Source organism: Haliaeetus albicilla, chromosome 22 (genome assembly GCF_947461875.1).
Source record: "Haliaeetus albicilla chromosome 22, bHalAlb1.1, whole genome shotgun sequence".
Classification (NCBI taxonomy): Eukaryota; Metazoa; Chordata; class Aves; order Accipitriformes; family Accipitridae; genus Haliaeetus; species Haliaeetus albicilla.
Genome location: NC_091504.1, coordinates 19,546,134 through 19,563,230, shown reverse-complemented (window position 1 = coordinate 19,563,230; position 17,097 = coordinate 19,546,134). Strand labels below are relative to the sequence as shown.

The following is a 17,097-nucleotide window of genomic DNA, read 5'->3' as shown; positions in this document are numbered from 1 at the left end:
TATAGTAAAACTATACTGTACTATAATAGTTATTTCCAGTTGTAACTGGAAAGTTGTTATACTATAATAGCTAAAGTTCTATATGTAAAGATTAGATTAGATTCCAATTCTGATGGGTTGTTATACTTTATACTAACTTTCCGGTTATAACTGGAGGTTAGTCTCTGGGGAGCACACTGTGTACGCAAGCAGACAAGGTGCGTTAGTGTATCTTTACCGTGGGCTCAGATGACACAGCGCACAGCCGGACACCTGCGGACAGACTGTCTGCAATCTGCCTACAGCATTTCTGAGGAAATCTGCAGACTGCCTGTAAGGACCCACGTGGATGAGAAGTGGATGGATCTGGGAACATACTTGACCTCCAGTCGCTCCTAAAAATGCTCTCTGATGTAGGCTTTCTCTCAAAGTCTAGGTGCCTCATTTGGCAGTGCCCTCTCAATGTCTAATTAATTGATTCTATTTAAGGTAGTCAACAAATATTTAGAAGATTCTATATTCAGTTTGACAATGCATGCACTTACCAAAAACTTTGTTTTGCTGAGAATCCAAGTCCCAGGATCCTCCACCACAGGTCTTCTAGCTTACAAGGACGAAGACAGAAGCACATCTGTTCGTCACAGGAAGGGCAGGGCTAAAGCCTGCTTATCTAAAGAGTCTGAAAGTTTGAGATAACTGTTTTGCCCCTCAAAATTGTCCTTGCTTAAAAGTTACGTAATTAATATGATCCTAGTAACATTATGCAATGAACACAAATAACATCTAGTACATATAACAGCTGATCTAGCAAAATAGAAAAAAACCCACATTCATCCCAATTGTGTTCCTACTGACGCAGTATAAGGTTGAAGCTGAGAAAGTTGAGTCTCGAAAGTAACTTTCAACCCCCAGCTTATACACCATCTGCAGGAGACTCGATAATACTACTTCTTCATAAAGGGATTTGAAAAATTTGGGTTGTATAAGTTGAAGTATGTTAAACTATAAGCAGGGTCAGCATATTGTTGAAGTCCTATATCCAGAACACTTTCTAATACAAGGATGTAGTGGCAGATATCTAGTTTGTCATACGTGCATAAACAAGATCAGTTTGCTGTTTAATGTCTCTGGAAGGACTATTAGAATATTCAATTCAAAAAGCTCTCCTGCCTCTGAAGAAAAAAGCTGGTTTGCTGGATGATGCAGAGATTTTTCTTTGGGAGGCATCCCACAATGGACTGTTCTAAAAAAGTGCTCAACATAGGCAGAAAAAAATTTCCCCAGCCTGCTGAAGATACCAAGCTTGATGAATACTTCAGCTCTTACTATTTGTGTACTGGCTTTAGAACACCTTGAAAAACTTTGACTAGATTTCACTTCACCTAAGAAGGTTCTCTTATCTTCTATAATCCCAGATTTGAAGTTGGGTTTTCAAATATCTCCTCTTTAGATCACAAGAGTAATCAAAAGCACCCGCACAACATTTGCACTGTAGCTATCATGAGGTTGCAGTCAGTGGTAAAGTGAAAGAATCTAAATTTTGCCAGTATAGGAAGCTAAAAAAATGTGCCTGTAGTAATATCATTAAGTAGGATTTAATTGGTGGACTTTTTCAAGGAAACTTTAAAATAAGAACTGGGTTCTTGTTGCTGAAGCAAAACTTTAGGTTACATTGGAAGAACCTGCTGCCTCGCAGCGCTTTGAAACGCTATTTTTTTTTTTGAGAACAGAGTGTTGAATGAAAACTCTAAGGGCTCTGCTAGGATAGTTACATAGTCTATTTCCAGTCTAATTAAATTGGCTTTTTAATCATTGACTAGACTAAGGAAACAATTTCACGGAATCACAGAATAGCTGAGGCTGGAAGAGGCCTCTGGAGATCAGGAAGTCCAAATCCCTGCCCAAGCAGAGTCAGGTAGAACAGGTTTCCCAGGACTGTGTTAAGTCAGGTTTTGAATATCTCCAAGCCTGGAGACTCCACAACGTCTTCACTCTATTTAATGCCTTCTAGAGATTTTTATTTCACTCATATTGCACCTTCTAAGAATTTCAGCTGACCCTCCAGTTACAGTGAGTTAAATAGTTAATAGTTTTTAGTCAACTAAAATGCTGCTCAATACAGGAATGGTTATATTTTGGCTTTTCATGAAAAGTCAACTTCAAAGACAGTACATATGATCTAAAATGACTATCCTTTTCTACAGAAATGCAAAATAGCTTTTGGATCCATAAGAAACTACTCAATTATCCTGTATCATTAGCATTATTATCCCTTTCTGGTAGAATTTTCAAAGCAACCTAGTATTTTGTGGAGAAGTGGCCATGAGTTTACTTGGCTGCTTTTAAGCTAGGAATAAGACTTGTCTTCTGTATCTAATCTCTCTCAAATGTTTCTTTGAGAATGCAAGTAGATAGTGCTGTAAACAGGTCATGGTTTGGTTAACAAATGTGTCACAAGTCTGAAAAGGTAAAGTTAGCTCAGATGGATAAACAAACATAAGGACTTCCTACAGTGTAAGGAGTATTACCAAACCCCACTGAGCTTGGTTTTAGATTTGATACAAAGCTGAGGCACTTGGGAGTTAGAAACCAAAGAGCACTTTTTGTCTGTAATACAGATAATTGGGGGAAAAAAAAAAAAATCAGGATCCTGATTTTCCATGTTTTGTGTGTGCAATAAATAGCACACTACCCCACAACGACATAGACAAGAATCGAGGAGCTCACTTACTTTATTACATAGCCGAGAATATAAGACAACACTAAAACTTATACACTACATGGGTCTTCTAAAAAAATAAATCAAGCTTTAACCTAATATTGCAGAATTTCATTTCAAAGTAATATGCAAACAAGAGTTGCTTGCTTTCCAAGGCACAATGGTATAAACATAAAAACTGCAGATGCAAAATATTTAATACAAAAATATAAATACTGTTTATCTAAATGCCAAACCAGCATACTTCCTCTCATGTATAAACCTTAATTTAAAAAAGGCTAGCTTTATTGTCAGTCATGAAATGTAATACAATGACGATAAAAACTATTCCTTCAGTGACACCTGCTCAGAAGATGTCCCTATTATACCAGCATGAGTACTCAAAACATTATCAAAACTTTGCTGCATTCTGCAAAAGAAATTTGGCTGGTTTTTTTTCCTGATAAAACTGATCCTCACAGACCCGACTCTGTAAAGTCTGAATATTATACAGACTTTGAAATGCTCCTTGAAAGACAGTCTTCACTGAATTACATTAATAACTTTGACATTAGACTATCACTTTGTTAAATAAATTATCTTTCTCAATTATAAATAGCGTCAAATTCCTGGAAAACACTCCTCCTTTAAACCTTGTATCTGAAAAACTTCCAATGCAAAGTGAATTAAAACATTGTTTTATTGCTAGCAAATACAAAGAACTGTTCAAATGGCAAAGAACAGAGAATTGTGCCAATTTGACTTTTAAATGAGCTAATAGTGAACTTACAAAGAAAAAACAATCTATTTATTGCTCAGCCTTTCTTAAGCAAATGAAAATACAAAAGTAATCCAGATCATACAGATTTCACATACAGTTCACTAAAAAGAATTTCAACATTGATTCATAAAGCTGATTCTTTGGCTGACTGAATGTGATGGAGTAGTTGATTACAATAGACTGGTGTTTGATGCTTATGTACAACCCCTTCAATTTCTCTCACGAGCAGTTCTGGATATAAAACGCTTCCTTCTTTTAAAACTTCTGTAAAACAAAAATAAGTTTTATAAATCATTAGCCACTCTGTGTTTCTCTATTCAAGTTCCCTCAAAGTAGCCAAAACCTAATCTGGAAGTTGTTCCACAAGTTGTGCAGTCATGACAACCCAATTCCTCCCTCATTTGCCGAGGTCTGTATTTTGACATTTATGTGCTTGAACACAGACCAATACACTAATAACTTCCACAGAATCCATCAAGCAAGCTAGGATATGGTCACATCCTGCAATGGTCAGTATCTACGCTCCATATCCTGTTTACCATCTACAAAGTCTTCTGATATACCAGATGCTCTGATATTCCCCCTCTGGTGAATGCTAGACAGAACATTACATTCTGCATACAGGTAAAAGGTCTGAGCTCATACTCACTGAAACCCAAAGGAAAGCTTCCAGCCTGTTCGGATTAGCCTCTAGTTAGCTGCTTTCATATAACACTTGAAAACACGATTTAAAAAGCACTGTTAAAAATAGACAACCGAAAGTCTTACCTAGGACTGCATTTTGGATATTTTGATCTGGGTCATCGAGATGTATCAATAGTTCTTGATACAGAAACTCAATATGAGTTTCCATTGCAGATTTCACATCACTGTCCTTTAAGCATTTAAACCAATTAGTTAAGGTGTGAGCAGCTGCCAGTCGTACATCACACGAAGCATCATCCAGACGCTTTAAAACTTCTGAAAAGGAGCACAGGCATAACCAAACAGCACTGTGAACAGCAAAGTTATCTTTGCATTTGAAAAAACAAATGTATTTTGTCATCACTGAAATTATTGTTGCATTTATGACATATTTCTGTCTTTTGAACATTGTGAATACATGTAGTACATTGTTCCTAAAAGCACACAGTGCACTGTTATTGGGTTATGTTGTCAAACACATTAAAAGAAATGTACAAAATTATGTAGATTAGTTGAACATTTTCTAGCACTCTTTCTAACAACACACTATGAATGTTTATTAATGCATTACAGAAGTAGAGTTTAAGTATTTCTATGCTCTATAAAGCACAGTATTTCTATCAAATATTAGTGTTTCAGTGAATGACTGCATTGCAGACTATTTGAATATCCAAGATGCAAAGATATACTTTGACAATTGTCAGATTGGGTATTTCTCCAAAATAAAAATGTTTGTTGTTAGATTTCTACTGTGCCATGTAAGAAAAAGTATCAGTCATTAAGATGCTGAGTTTGGGAAAGTCCAATTTATTTGTATATATCTCTGAGAACATAAATCCTGTTACATAGCATAGACTGTACTTCTCCTGATTCATTGTTTAGCATTTAAACATCATCCTAAGAAGCATTACAAATAATAGCTCTATCTGACATTACAGTACTCTATATTAAGGTTTTCTTCTTCCCTTTTTTTTTTTTTTTTTTAAGAAAAAAACCCAACCCACTACCTATTCAGCTCTATTTATGGTACAATGAAATGGTTTGCGCTTGGCACTCTGAAACACAGCGAGGAGAACAATGTGACTACCATTTATATAATGCATTACTGTTCTGCTTTCACTATAGTTAGAACATTATTTCATATAGTCTAAACTAGGAAGCAATGCAGATGAAATACTGGCAAGCCTTGCAAAGACCGTAATATTGAGTGAAGTTCCACCTAGTGGTCTAATGCATAATAATGTTGGGAATACTGCTCAGTTCAGCTCGATTGGGAGTGAGGGCATTTCCAAAGGACATTAACTTGTCTGCAATACAATACCTCAATGAAATGAAATTCCGCAGTTAAAAAGCTACTACCGCAAGGCCTTGCAAGAGACAAGTGGTGTTGGAGTCACATTCAACAACACCTACTCAAGTGTTAACACCTTGATTTTCTGAAATGTGTATGTGTACTTTATATACTTTAAGCAGTCTCACTTACCAGTTTAAGACCATGGCTTAGTCTCTGCAGGATTAAGACATTAAATTGCCTCTCACACACAAAAATGCTGCTAATGGTATGATTTTGTGCAGCACTTTACTTTTTCCATTTCCTTAATAGCTATAAAATTACTCTGGGGGAGAACTACCCAAATAGTTAAAATACCAGATAAGAGAACACAGAAATAGCATTGGAATACATGTATGGGAGTGAAATAAGGATGGTTGAGAAACCGAGCCTACATAAAATCTGCCCCTATTTGTATCTCAAACTCTTTAAAGGCTTTTGGCTCTTTACATAGGATTAAAGCCAGATGCCATAGTGATACACAGCAGTTTTTGTCATTCCCTAGCCTGTATTAGTGCTTTCACTGCTACCAGCTGCACTGAATCTGCAGGTGAAGTGGACAACCTGCACAGTGAATCCCAAAGCTATACAGTGAATCTGCCTACTGCTTGAGCACGTATCCTTATCCTTAAAAGCTAAGCTAACTATGATACTTTGGTAAAAAAGCAACTGTGATTCTTCAACATGGAGATCTTGATTAAAAAAAAAAAAACAAACAAACTTTTACACTTACCCGTGTAAGTGTTGGTAAATTGATCTTCATCAAACTGCCTCCCACAGACTTTTAAAAAAACACCAACAATACGACAAGCCATCAGTCGAGTAATTTTAGAGTCTTCATCCATGGCAGCAATAATTTGGGGCATTAGCCCATCTTTGACTTTTAAGATCTACAATTAACAGGAAAAGCATAGAACAGCAGCAACTTTTCAGTCACTCTAAAACAATATGCTTATTGGTTACATCAGTTACCATTAGGTCTGACCGATACTGGCTTGCTTAATTTAAAAAGAAAAAGTTAACTATAAAAGTTAACCTGAAATCTTGGAAGTTACAGAACTCTATTTTTGCCTCTAAGCAAGCTTGGGAAATGAAAATCCACCAGTCGATCATCCAGTTCATGAATGCTTGGTATATATGCAGATGAGCTTTATGTAACTTGTAAAAGCTTTAAACTTACTTGTCTTTTTATTTTTAAAAAATTGCTGGCAAGACTTTAATTTGGAGATGAGGATTATGTGTAAGCACCAGTAGATGGTGCTCTTATTCTAAAAGGAAGCTTTTAGGTAAAGACTGTTGTAATACAATGTTTTAGTAAGTTTTGTAATTTGACTTTAATATCTACATTTCGTATACATTAATGCAAAAAAGGCATTAAGGCACTGATTAAAAAAAAGAAGTTTAACTAGAATAGTAGTCTCTGATATAAATGTTTTCGTATATGTGAACTCAACCAGTTACGTGTGTTTAAGCACTTTGTTCAATTAAGATCTGTTCTAAAGACAATAAAGACTATGAACATTTAATAACATTTTAATTGCATTTATTTTTTAAAAATGCCCTTATATTTAACATTATTTCCAGTGCATCATTTCCAAATGCTATTTTTGTTAGCAAAGAAGCTTCAAAAAAACCCATCAGATTCAATCCTTAATCACTATGGCGGGTGTAACATTTCTTTAAGGGTACTCCTTGTTAGCTCTCTACTTCAGTTTCTACAGAAACCCTTCAAGTTCCATCCCAAGTCCTCCTGCCCTTTCCAGGAATCTTTTAGATTTTTTTTTTCCTAAATGGACCTGTGGGCTCCAAGGCAGCCAGTCAGCTTGTCTTTGCCGCATTACACAAAAGCATGTCCTGGCTAGTTCCTGTGCTGCTTCAGAGGCGCTGGCTAGGTGTCCAATAATGTCAGGTACCGACGTTGTGTGCTAACGGTGGCTAGTATTTTGTGCTACAGAACTGACGTTATGCTAGAACAAAGATCTACAAAATCTGAGTGAGTTCTACAGCTCACCAGGTTGCTGACCTTAGATCTCTTATCAGAATATCATCATCCCTCCACTATTGATTGTTTCAGTTGTTAATACTCAATTACGGTTATCTAATTTTATTGTGAAAACTCTATATCCATTTGAAAATATTACTTACAATAAAGATTTATTCTTCTTTTCCCCTTGCATTTATTTTGTCTTCCTGCGTAAGATTTCAAAGTACATTTGATGAGAAAGAGAGAATTTACCTCTGTTGGTGAAAGCATTTCACAGTGAATAAGAGCCCAAAGGCATGATACAGCTGTAGTGCGGATGGCAGCTGCTGTTCTTCCAGCATGCCACTGCAGATTAGGAGCCAGTATGTCTTTTATCACAGTCTCAAGGTAACTAGGGAACAGCCTGAAGCCAAAAATAAGAAAGCAAAATAAAGGTTCATGAGAAAGTGATAAAGAGACTGACAGGATGTAAAAGAGAATTTTCTGTCACAGAAACATAGGCAGAAAAGGAAAAAAAAAAAAAGACTCTGTAAAAAAATAAATAAAGTCTTATAAGTCAATGTGATTATAATGTATGTGATAAGCTTTTCATAACTTAATTTTTCTAGATAATATTTAAACAAATACCTAACATTCATGGAAAGGGGAGGCTAGACTTTCTCCCACTTCAGACGATGCCCATGACTCACTGTGTTATCTTGGTAAACTACTTACCTTCTCTCTGTCTCATTTTCTCCGTCTGTGAAGTGGAGATAACACCCCATATGAATGCTGTGAGGATTCATTAATATTTGTAAGGCCCTTTGAGACTGTCCAGTGAAAAGTATTTATAACGTGAAAAGTATGAATGCTATTGATGAGACCTGAACTACTGATACTGCAGGGAGTCTACACAGAATACTTCAGCTTTCCCTTGGCTCAGAAACTTGTCTCCCTCAAGGATGAGAGGTCTGCAGGATTTTCTGATGGTGCCAGTCCCAATACTAGTTTGTTTTCATTACAAACACACAAATCTGTGATATGTAATGGTGCTGGTGCTTCTTCTTCCTTCTCTATTGAATGGGCTGTTATAATCCTAAAAGGTGCTGCAAGAGGCAGTATTTCCTCACACCCATTTAATTCCAGGTCAAACCATTTTAAATAAAGAGAAAAAGATACAGATCTTACACAAAAGTTAAAAAAGACATTGCTGCATCAAAGAGACATGTGTGCCTGGCTGTGACTAGATAACTAAGGCTCAGGTTATTCACTGTGCTTCTTTGGCCTTAACAAACAGCTGGCAGCATGCAAAACAGATTGATAAATAACAGGCTAAATCTGCCTTGACTTGTGTCCCACTAAATTCAAACTTCCCGCAGACCTGGACTATGGCTACCTGAGTGCAAAACAGCACATCACCACCCTGGTGCTTGGCAGAAAGGGAAGAAGCTGTTGCTGACTTTTCTGAGTCCTACGTTTCCAGAATGACTAAGTGGCTCCTACAGAGATGTGCCAAGCCACAGGAAGAACATAATGGGTAATGTTAACAACAAACAATTATCACTAAGTACTTTTAAAAAAAATCCCAACAGCAAACCAAAATCATCCAGCAATAAAAAAATTCCGTAATACTACTGTATCAGTGTAATAAGAAATGTAATTGTATCCACTTCTTTCCAGTAACTACCCTTTACCCACTGTGGTTAGACCATGTCACCTAGGTGTAATCTGACTGAAGTATGACCCCCTAGCCTGCCAGGCCTTAATTATCTATTGCACACACACCAAACTGAAAATCTCTGTCTTCAGCATGATGAAAATAGATATACCTGGCTGCTGCTTAGCCCCTTGGCTAAGGGAGCACTCCCTGCCTGAGAAAGTCAGAGATCCATTCTTGCTTCCTGCCCAGCAGATGGCACTTCAGATTCAGTAATAACATGAAATCTGATGTCCCATTAGACCTATCTAAATTTGTCAAAAACCTTTAGATTTATTATTTTAAACACATTTTTGAGAATTAATAATTTTCTAGTCAAAAAGTTGCCTGAAAAAAAATAACTAATGATTACCATGATCCCAAATTTCCTTTTAGCTCCAAAGCTAAAAAAAGCTTTGTGCTATCTGTGCTACTGTGTTATCTGATCAGTTTTTAATAAAGCCTTCTGTTAAATTGCAGAGAAAAACCAATCTGTCAAAACATAAAGGTAAATTTCATCAGCATTATATTAACTGTAATGCTATGCTATTTGTGAGAATGTTTGTTCCAGTGCCTTGAAATAGAATCAGTAAAGCAATATCTGGCAATTATCTGACTCAATCATGTCAGACTCAAACAAGATTAGATGACCACACAACTGTGTTTAGCATAATAACTGAAAGACTTCCTATCTAAACTGTTAGAATGTTTTTAAGGAGCTAAACAAATTACTGCCAGCAGTGAATGTGATTGTGTAACCAGAACTACTTACTACTTTACTACACTATCTCTCATTACCATTAAGATGTATTTTTTGCTGCTGCTGCTGCAATTAAGTTCTCCCTCATTCCATTTTCAGATGTTACTGTTGTAAATCTATGTAACTTAATTCTAAAAGTGAGTAATTTCCATGAAAGAACGTACCCTGTCTGTGCTATTTGTATTTACAGGGTTGAGACTTTATTCTCAACAGGGTATGAAATAACTAAAACATGATCTGTGCATACAGTAATACCTAGCTCTTATGCAGATATAAAAAGCAGAGCTTGGGTTTACATTAAAATTGCTACCCCCATTTTATGGACTTATATACTTAAACTTTCATTCCATGTTGATTATTTTTTATACATTTTTGTTCTGGATTGGCTCCTTTTCTGCTTTTATGGCACTGCTGCACTTAGCTTTATATGTTTGTGGATTGTTGTGTTTTGGTTTTTTTTGTGTGTACGTTTTTGTTTTTTCCAAACTGAACATCCTAAATCCAGGTATTTTGAAACAAAATCGGATTTGCTTTTACAAATCAAAACCTCCAAAAATGTTTTGCAACAATGCTTCAAGCACAGAAACTTTCCATGTTACTTCCTACGTGAAAGAATTTGCTGTGACAATGGTAAGTAGGATCGAGACTTTAAAGAGTCATTTAACTCCCTCTACTGATTTTTAGTCTCTGAAGATAAACCTACTGGTAAAATTCATTGCATTCCTCTTGTTCTCAGAGGACAGAGCGCCTCATTATGAGTTAGACTGGGCCATCCTTAGCCAGGAGTCTCCTTCATACAAACAGGTCTATTAGCGTCATTGGATGTATCTAATCTTGACAAAAGGACATTCACTCAAACTGCCCTAAGCGAAACAATTTCCATCGCTGCTATCTGTGGAGAGCTGGTGTGATGTGTGGCTATATTCGCTGAGAGTATTACTTTGAAACGTATTCTATTTTTTCCACACTGATAATTTCCCTTTCCTAGGAATCTTAGTGAAGCTGGCAGCTCATTGGGTTGGTTTTCTTTTTCCCCCTCTTTGCCTCAATTATTTATACAAATGACTGGGTTGAAGATGAAAGATTTTGTTATTCATTCTATTTACTTTGACTACTGCCAAAACAAAAGTTTTCTCTCTGATGATATTCTCCATATGGTCCTGCACTGATCCCCTCTCTCTACCAGCAGTACCTTCATGACCTAACTTAATATACTTACCTGAGCACTTCAGAGACTTTCAGATAGAGAAGTGCTCCCAATCCTACTGTACATTTTACAGGTGAGAAACAAAGAGCGAATACGGCTATACATTAACAGAGAAGTCCTTCCTACCTCCTAGCCACCCTAGTCATGAACATTGTGGGTCAGGAGTCTGTAGCATGCCATGTAATGTACCTGTCATATTGCTTAGATGCAGCCTAAATGATTTTCTGTAGGTCACAATGAGAGGCAGAACAGAGAATTTAACTCAGTTCTTCAAATTCTACTCTGCTGTAATCTGTAATGCTATTTCTGAGGAGGAAGAGCAGGAGATCAGATAACCGAAAATGTATAGAGAAGAAATGCCAGTGACACTAACTTGTTGACCAGGTCTGAATTTGATTAAATACTTTGAAAGAATAAACATTTTTTTTTAAACATTAAATATGTAGAAAATAATAAATGTGATTGTATGGTCAGTGCACAGGAGCTAATAATGTATTCTGCAGTAAATAAAGGACAGTAAAATTATGCCATAAAAAAATAAATAGACGGGAGAGAGTTGCATTATCCCATTTTTAGACTGAAATACGTTATTACACACTTAATAAGCACTGATGTTGTGTTCAGGGGATCATAGAACACATGAGATGACATTTCTTGGCTCCACCATTTTTGCATTCTCAGTTAGATGATACAGATCTGAGATACAACAGATTAGCTTACAACAAATAGTCAGATCCTGGAACACTTAAAATAGTTTTCAAAGTGCTTTTCTTTCAGGAAGATTCTTGTATATCTAGATTGATCTTGTAACTAGCACTCAGTTATGTGATTATTTAAACAAGTAATCCACTGACTACAGAAAGAATTTTCGTATGAATGGGGATTTTAACACTGGATCCTGAAAATATGGAAACAGATAACACCACGCTTGGCACAAAAGCTTTCAGTTAAAAAAGGACAGCTGCATTATATTCCATTTTAAGCACACTAGCTCAAAATCTATTTGGGGATGCATTAGCAGATTCTTCAGCTTACCTGGAATACCCCACTGAATGGGAACACCCGGGTTCCACTGTTATAGGATGCAGGCCATGCATATACTAAATATATCTAAAAATGGTAACAATACATCTACATTCATACTAACATGGCCTCATGGAACCTGAATGAGTGTTCAGCATACCAGAATGCCCACTGAGTGCCAATTTGCTCATCAGAATAACGAAAAAAAAACTTTTAAGTATAAATGACCATTGCTATCGAACTACTTTTACGAAGAATGCTTCCTGTGATTGTTTTTTGGTTTTTTGGGGGTTTTTTTTTGTTTTTTAAGAGTTAAAAATGAAAAAAAACTGCATCAGAATACATTTACATACTACATGCAGCAGGCACTGGGAAAAGCAGAGCAGATATGGTTTATGTATTCAGGACAACTTTGCAGAAGTGTTTGCACTACCAGTAAGGCTAAATTAATAATGACAAAAGAGCCTCAGTGTTGCCATTGTTATAAATGGAGGGGTTTTATGAGCACCATAAATTATAGTTAGATTGTACTTGTAATGCATAAATCGTGCCAAGCAACAGGAGACTTCCATCTTTAGTCACTGAGAGTAATAATGATTCCTTATCAAACATTTAGTTTAATGCTTTTTAAACACCATGCTGTATCATGGGCATTTTTAAATGCCCATTTTTGGGGGCGTTTTATTGTTTCCTTACAATGGCTACAGGCAAAGTTTAAGGATTTAGGAGTTGGCTGGGAGGAAAAGAAAAAAGCAAAACACAAGTAACTCCCCCCCCCCCCCCCCCATTTCTTTCTTAAGAATCCCCATTTTAGCTTTCAAACATGTATTCCTTTCAACTATAGCTCTTTATTTTTTGAAAACTATCCAGATCTGCATGACATCCATTTTAATTCTCCACAGTGGCAGAGGTAGGAAGACTACAGTGGAGGAAGTCCAAAATTCCATTTATTTTTTTTTTTTTTAAATTATTGCACTCCGCCCTTCTAAGCATTGTTAAAAAATACAGCAAGAAAAATATGCTGTAGAAGATGGTGGGAAAGTCTTTCTTCTGCCAGACATGCTAACATGGACACAATTATAGGGGTTAAATAACTACCATGGTCATTACTTTTTAATGCCATGGTAGTGTTCAAACAGCTGTGTGAAATTAGAACTCTACTTACCCCTGAGAATTGACAGTTTCACTTGCTTTCTGGAGCAACTGTGATAAAACAGTGAAAAGTTTTAACCGCATCTGGGGATCTTTGTTTGGCTGAAGACACGTCGTAAGAATGAGAATAAAGTTATTTAGAGCTTCACCTATGACAGGACCTAGAAAATAAACACGTAAGACTTATTTCAGAGTCCTAATAAGTTCTATTTAGATGTTTAATATGTGAGTGTATTAGAATTTGTAATATGCCTGGTATTAAAACAGTACTTAACTCTCCACTCTTGCATGGCAGCTGTTGATATATCCATGTTACATTGCATTAGGTGGTGTACAAATACCCAAGCTAACTCTCCATGGGCTCAGGTACCCACAGTCTTAGCCACGGCAGCATGGTGCTCCCTGAAGATCAGTTTACATCTCATTTAGCCAGCTTGGTATTACTGTACTACACTGCATAATGTAGCACGGACGCACCAATGACATCCACTAGTTGCTGGGACCAACAGTACAAGATGACATTTTCGGGGGACTAATGCATTTGCGCGGGGCAGGGGATTAATGCTGTTCACGATGTAGCTCTGAACGCTTGAGGCTATGCGCAAAGTTTTGGTTTTGTTGAATTTAATGAAAAATTATACTGAATCTGGTATGACCACGACACCACTCCAAACAGCAGCATTAACTATGCTTTTTTCTTCTTTCAAGTTTTTCCATGTGCAGCATTCAAGGAAAGATGTTCATGACTCCCAGAAGCACAGGAAAGGGCACATTTGAAAGGGTCAGCCTCAAAACTTGGATAATAGAATACTGCTGCAGTAATTCTTTCTCCATGTTTAAACAGCGCTTATCTGCATTTTACAAAAGAATCTAAAATAGGATGAATTTCAGAAGCTATTTGAAATAAAAATATTTTCCAAATTCATTCTCTAGTTTGTTAACATTTTCACATCCTATGATGAATTCTGTTTTCACCACTAAACAATAAAGAAAGAACCCCCCCTGAGCTGTTAGTCCAACATTTGAAGAAATTATTTTCCAAAACCAGAAGAAGTTTGTGCCTTTCTCCTTGATAATGATTAACATCTGCATGGTTTTAAAAAGGAAGAATACATATAGGCTATACACATGCTGTATTCTGCAAGCTTCTTGCCACAGAATGCTCTTTCTGCTCTAAGTTTGCAATAAACCACTTTCCTCTAGGAACTTCTTCAGCTTTGCATCCTTGTGAAACACATTCCGTTCAACTCCAGTCACTCAGAAAGTCCTCCCAGAAGGAGACACAACACTGGTATTTCTGATGACAAGAATATTCCTCACACATAGAATGGACAGATTGAAGTATTCAAGATTCCAAAACAAATTCGATAGCATTTAATAATATCTGAAATTTAATGTTTAAAATAATAATACACCCCCCCCAAATCTTCACTGTCTAGACTGAAGAAATACAGGGTGTTGAACTGCAGTTTGCTAAATTTCTGTGCCAACAAATAGGTCTCTATTTTCACAGCATTTATTCAAAATACATTGCTTCATGTGAGTTCTGAGACATTGAAAGGATACTACCACTATATCAAACTGATAACAGCAAATTCAACAGATGGAAAATAAACAAAATTAACTACATTGCTAATTTCAGCTTAAGCATACATTCCTGAAAAACAGTAAAACCTGAGAAATTTGAAATTAGTAAACCTGATTCATTTGATTAAAAACAACATTATGTGTGGGAATGAAAAGAAAGAAAAAAAGATAGCTCTAGGAGCTGCTGTGTCAGACAGAAAACACAGACAATAGCATATTACCAGTGTTGGGTGCAAGCCAAAATGTTTGCCCAGACATTTTATGATTTATTTAGCATTAAGGAAAACAGAAACAACTGTCTGGAAGTCCCTCAGTCATGGAAAGGGGAGCACAAATATACAGAAAAGTTGCCGTCTCAGTTCTCACAATGAAAACATTTTGTTCTTTCCACAGATGAAAAAAAGAAAAAGTACTTATGGTGGTTGCTGCACAAACCAGCAAGTGGGTGCTTCATATAGGTTTGTTGAGGCTTTTTTTGAGATTCAAGGATTAAATGCAGAAGATACAGTCCCTTAAAACATACCTGTCCACATTTAACTATCTGCAGTAGCAGTAATAATACTTCACCTGTAGCTGAAGTATCTGTGTACATCCCCTTTTTAACTAACAGAAAGGAAAAAAACAAATAACCAGGACTTTCCATTTTAATCATCTTAAAATGGGTGTCTAGGTGAAAAGAACTGGCTGTCACTGCATCCCTTGCCTGTAGATGCAATCCGGACAGCTGCATCAGAGGAATGAACGTTCACTGTGCAGATCTGAAGTTAGGCAAAATGTATGCCAAAGTGTTTCACTAACCTATACACATCAATGTGTTGAAGAACATAAGTGAGGAAATGCTTGTATAGAAAGATAGTATCTTTTATAAAACTAGTGAATAGATGGAAAAAAAGATAAATTTTCTGGACGCATAAGCTATATCAGTTCATCTCCCCATAATCCTTACCTATTTCATTTACCTGAAAGTGTACTTTTACATAAGTGCTTTTAGTATGCTCCTTGCAGCCGAGAAGTCTTTTGGAATTTGAGCAGCTTCAACATTTTCGGTTTTGCTTTCCATCATATTCTTGTGAAGTTTCTGAATATTACACTATTCATTATAAAACATAATGTGTCTGCAGGCTGTGGAGATTATTGCTTTCTTTTTTTTTTTATAACTACTAAATAAGTTGTACCTGAATGAGTTGCGATGACATCTAACTGTAATATTTCTGGAGAATAGCATGTCCAATCATCACATGATACTGAAACCCATTCCATAAGCTGAATTATATGCTGTTTGTAGAGATAAAGAAAACTATCCAACTGCTGCACTTGAGCTAATGAAGACATTGTTTCCTCTACCTGTTAAAACAGAGACAGGATACTTTATCTTAACTGAAATAATGTTAAAAAAAGAAAGAAACTTTTAAAACTCATAATTATAGTATAAGAACAGAAGGGACACAAGAAGATTTCCATAGTTTCTACTTGGACAATTAAGATTGATATTTAATGTCTGCCTATACTACATCCATTAACTTTTAAAGTGAAATGTTTGTCCCAATTTCAAAATGAAATCATAAGGAACACAGCAACGTAACAGCAAAATGAAAGAATCTCTAATCCATATGAAAACCTACCCAAAACCTAGCCATAAAAAAGCTCTTACTAGTTTTAAAGATGTAGTGATTTTTCTCCTTAATTTAAGAATGCTTTAAAACATTAACATAGATGGATTTTCTCACAGTCCCCATCTAGCAGGCTATGGCAGATTCCAAAAAGCAGCTCAGAGAAGGCATGGTATTTTCACCCCCCCAAACCCTCCCATTTTAATTATGCAAGATGCTTTCTCTTTACAGTAGCTGGGCAGGTTCATTTTGAAATTCTCAACTTCTGTTGCTTAGAAGTACCAAAATTCACTGTTACATTTGAAATACCTTCTTCATTATTTACATTTAGACTATTCCATGAGACAAGCAAATAAAACATGTACAAATAAAACACGTAAAAAGAACTACTAAATGAATTCCAGGCATGACGATGCTTGGCAAGGAAACTATATACAGTTTCTTAATCACTTGTAGCAGATGTATTTCAAAGCAAAGGAAAATTTGCTTTTACAATTCCTGAAGACTCCTACCAGAGGTACAAAACTTCTCTAAGGAAGAGATAAAAGCATGCTGGAAGCAGCATCTATAGTCTTGGTGATTTCAGTGGACAGTGAATCAAGAATGGGGAGTAAGACACTGTTAGAA

The 17,097-nt window shown here is 36.3% G+C and overlaps 2 protein-coding genes across 2 annotated transcripts in view; both read right to left on the bottom strand.

Moving 5' to 3' along the window:
* Positions 1–611, bottom strand: part of SUN1 (Sad1 and UNC84 domain containing 1) — a 35,974-nt gene extending 35,363 nt beyond the window's left edge. Inside the window, exon 1 of the mRNA XM_069810197.1 lies at positions 525–611. The gene's annotated coding sequence lies outside the window, so the exon portion shown is untranslated. The remainder of the gene's footprint in view (positions 1–524) is intronic.
* A 2,084-nt stretch (positions 612–2,695) lies between these two features.
* Positions 2,696–17,097, bottom strand: part of DNAAF5 (dynein axonemal assembly factor 5) — a 31,479-nt gene continuing 17,077 nt past the window's right edge. Inside the window, exons 8-13 of the mRNA XM_069810187.1 lie at positions 16,036–16,204; positions 13,287–13,434; positions 7,709–7,859; positions 6,206–6,362; positions 4,227–4,418; positions 2,696–3,722 (exon numbers count right to left, since the gene is read on the bottom strand). Coding sequence (XP_069666288.1) covers positions 3,583–3,722; positions 4,227–4,418; positions 6,206–6,362; positions 7,709–7,859; positions 13,287–13,434; positions 16,036–16,204 — 957 coding nt within the window. The 3' untranslated portion in view covers positions 2,696–3,582. The remainder of the gene's footprint in view (positions 3,723–4,226; positions 4,419–6,205; positions 6,363–7,708; positions 7,860–13,286; positions 13,435–16,035; positions 16,205–17,097) is intronic.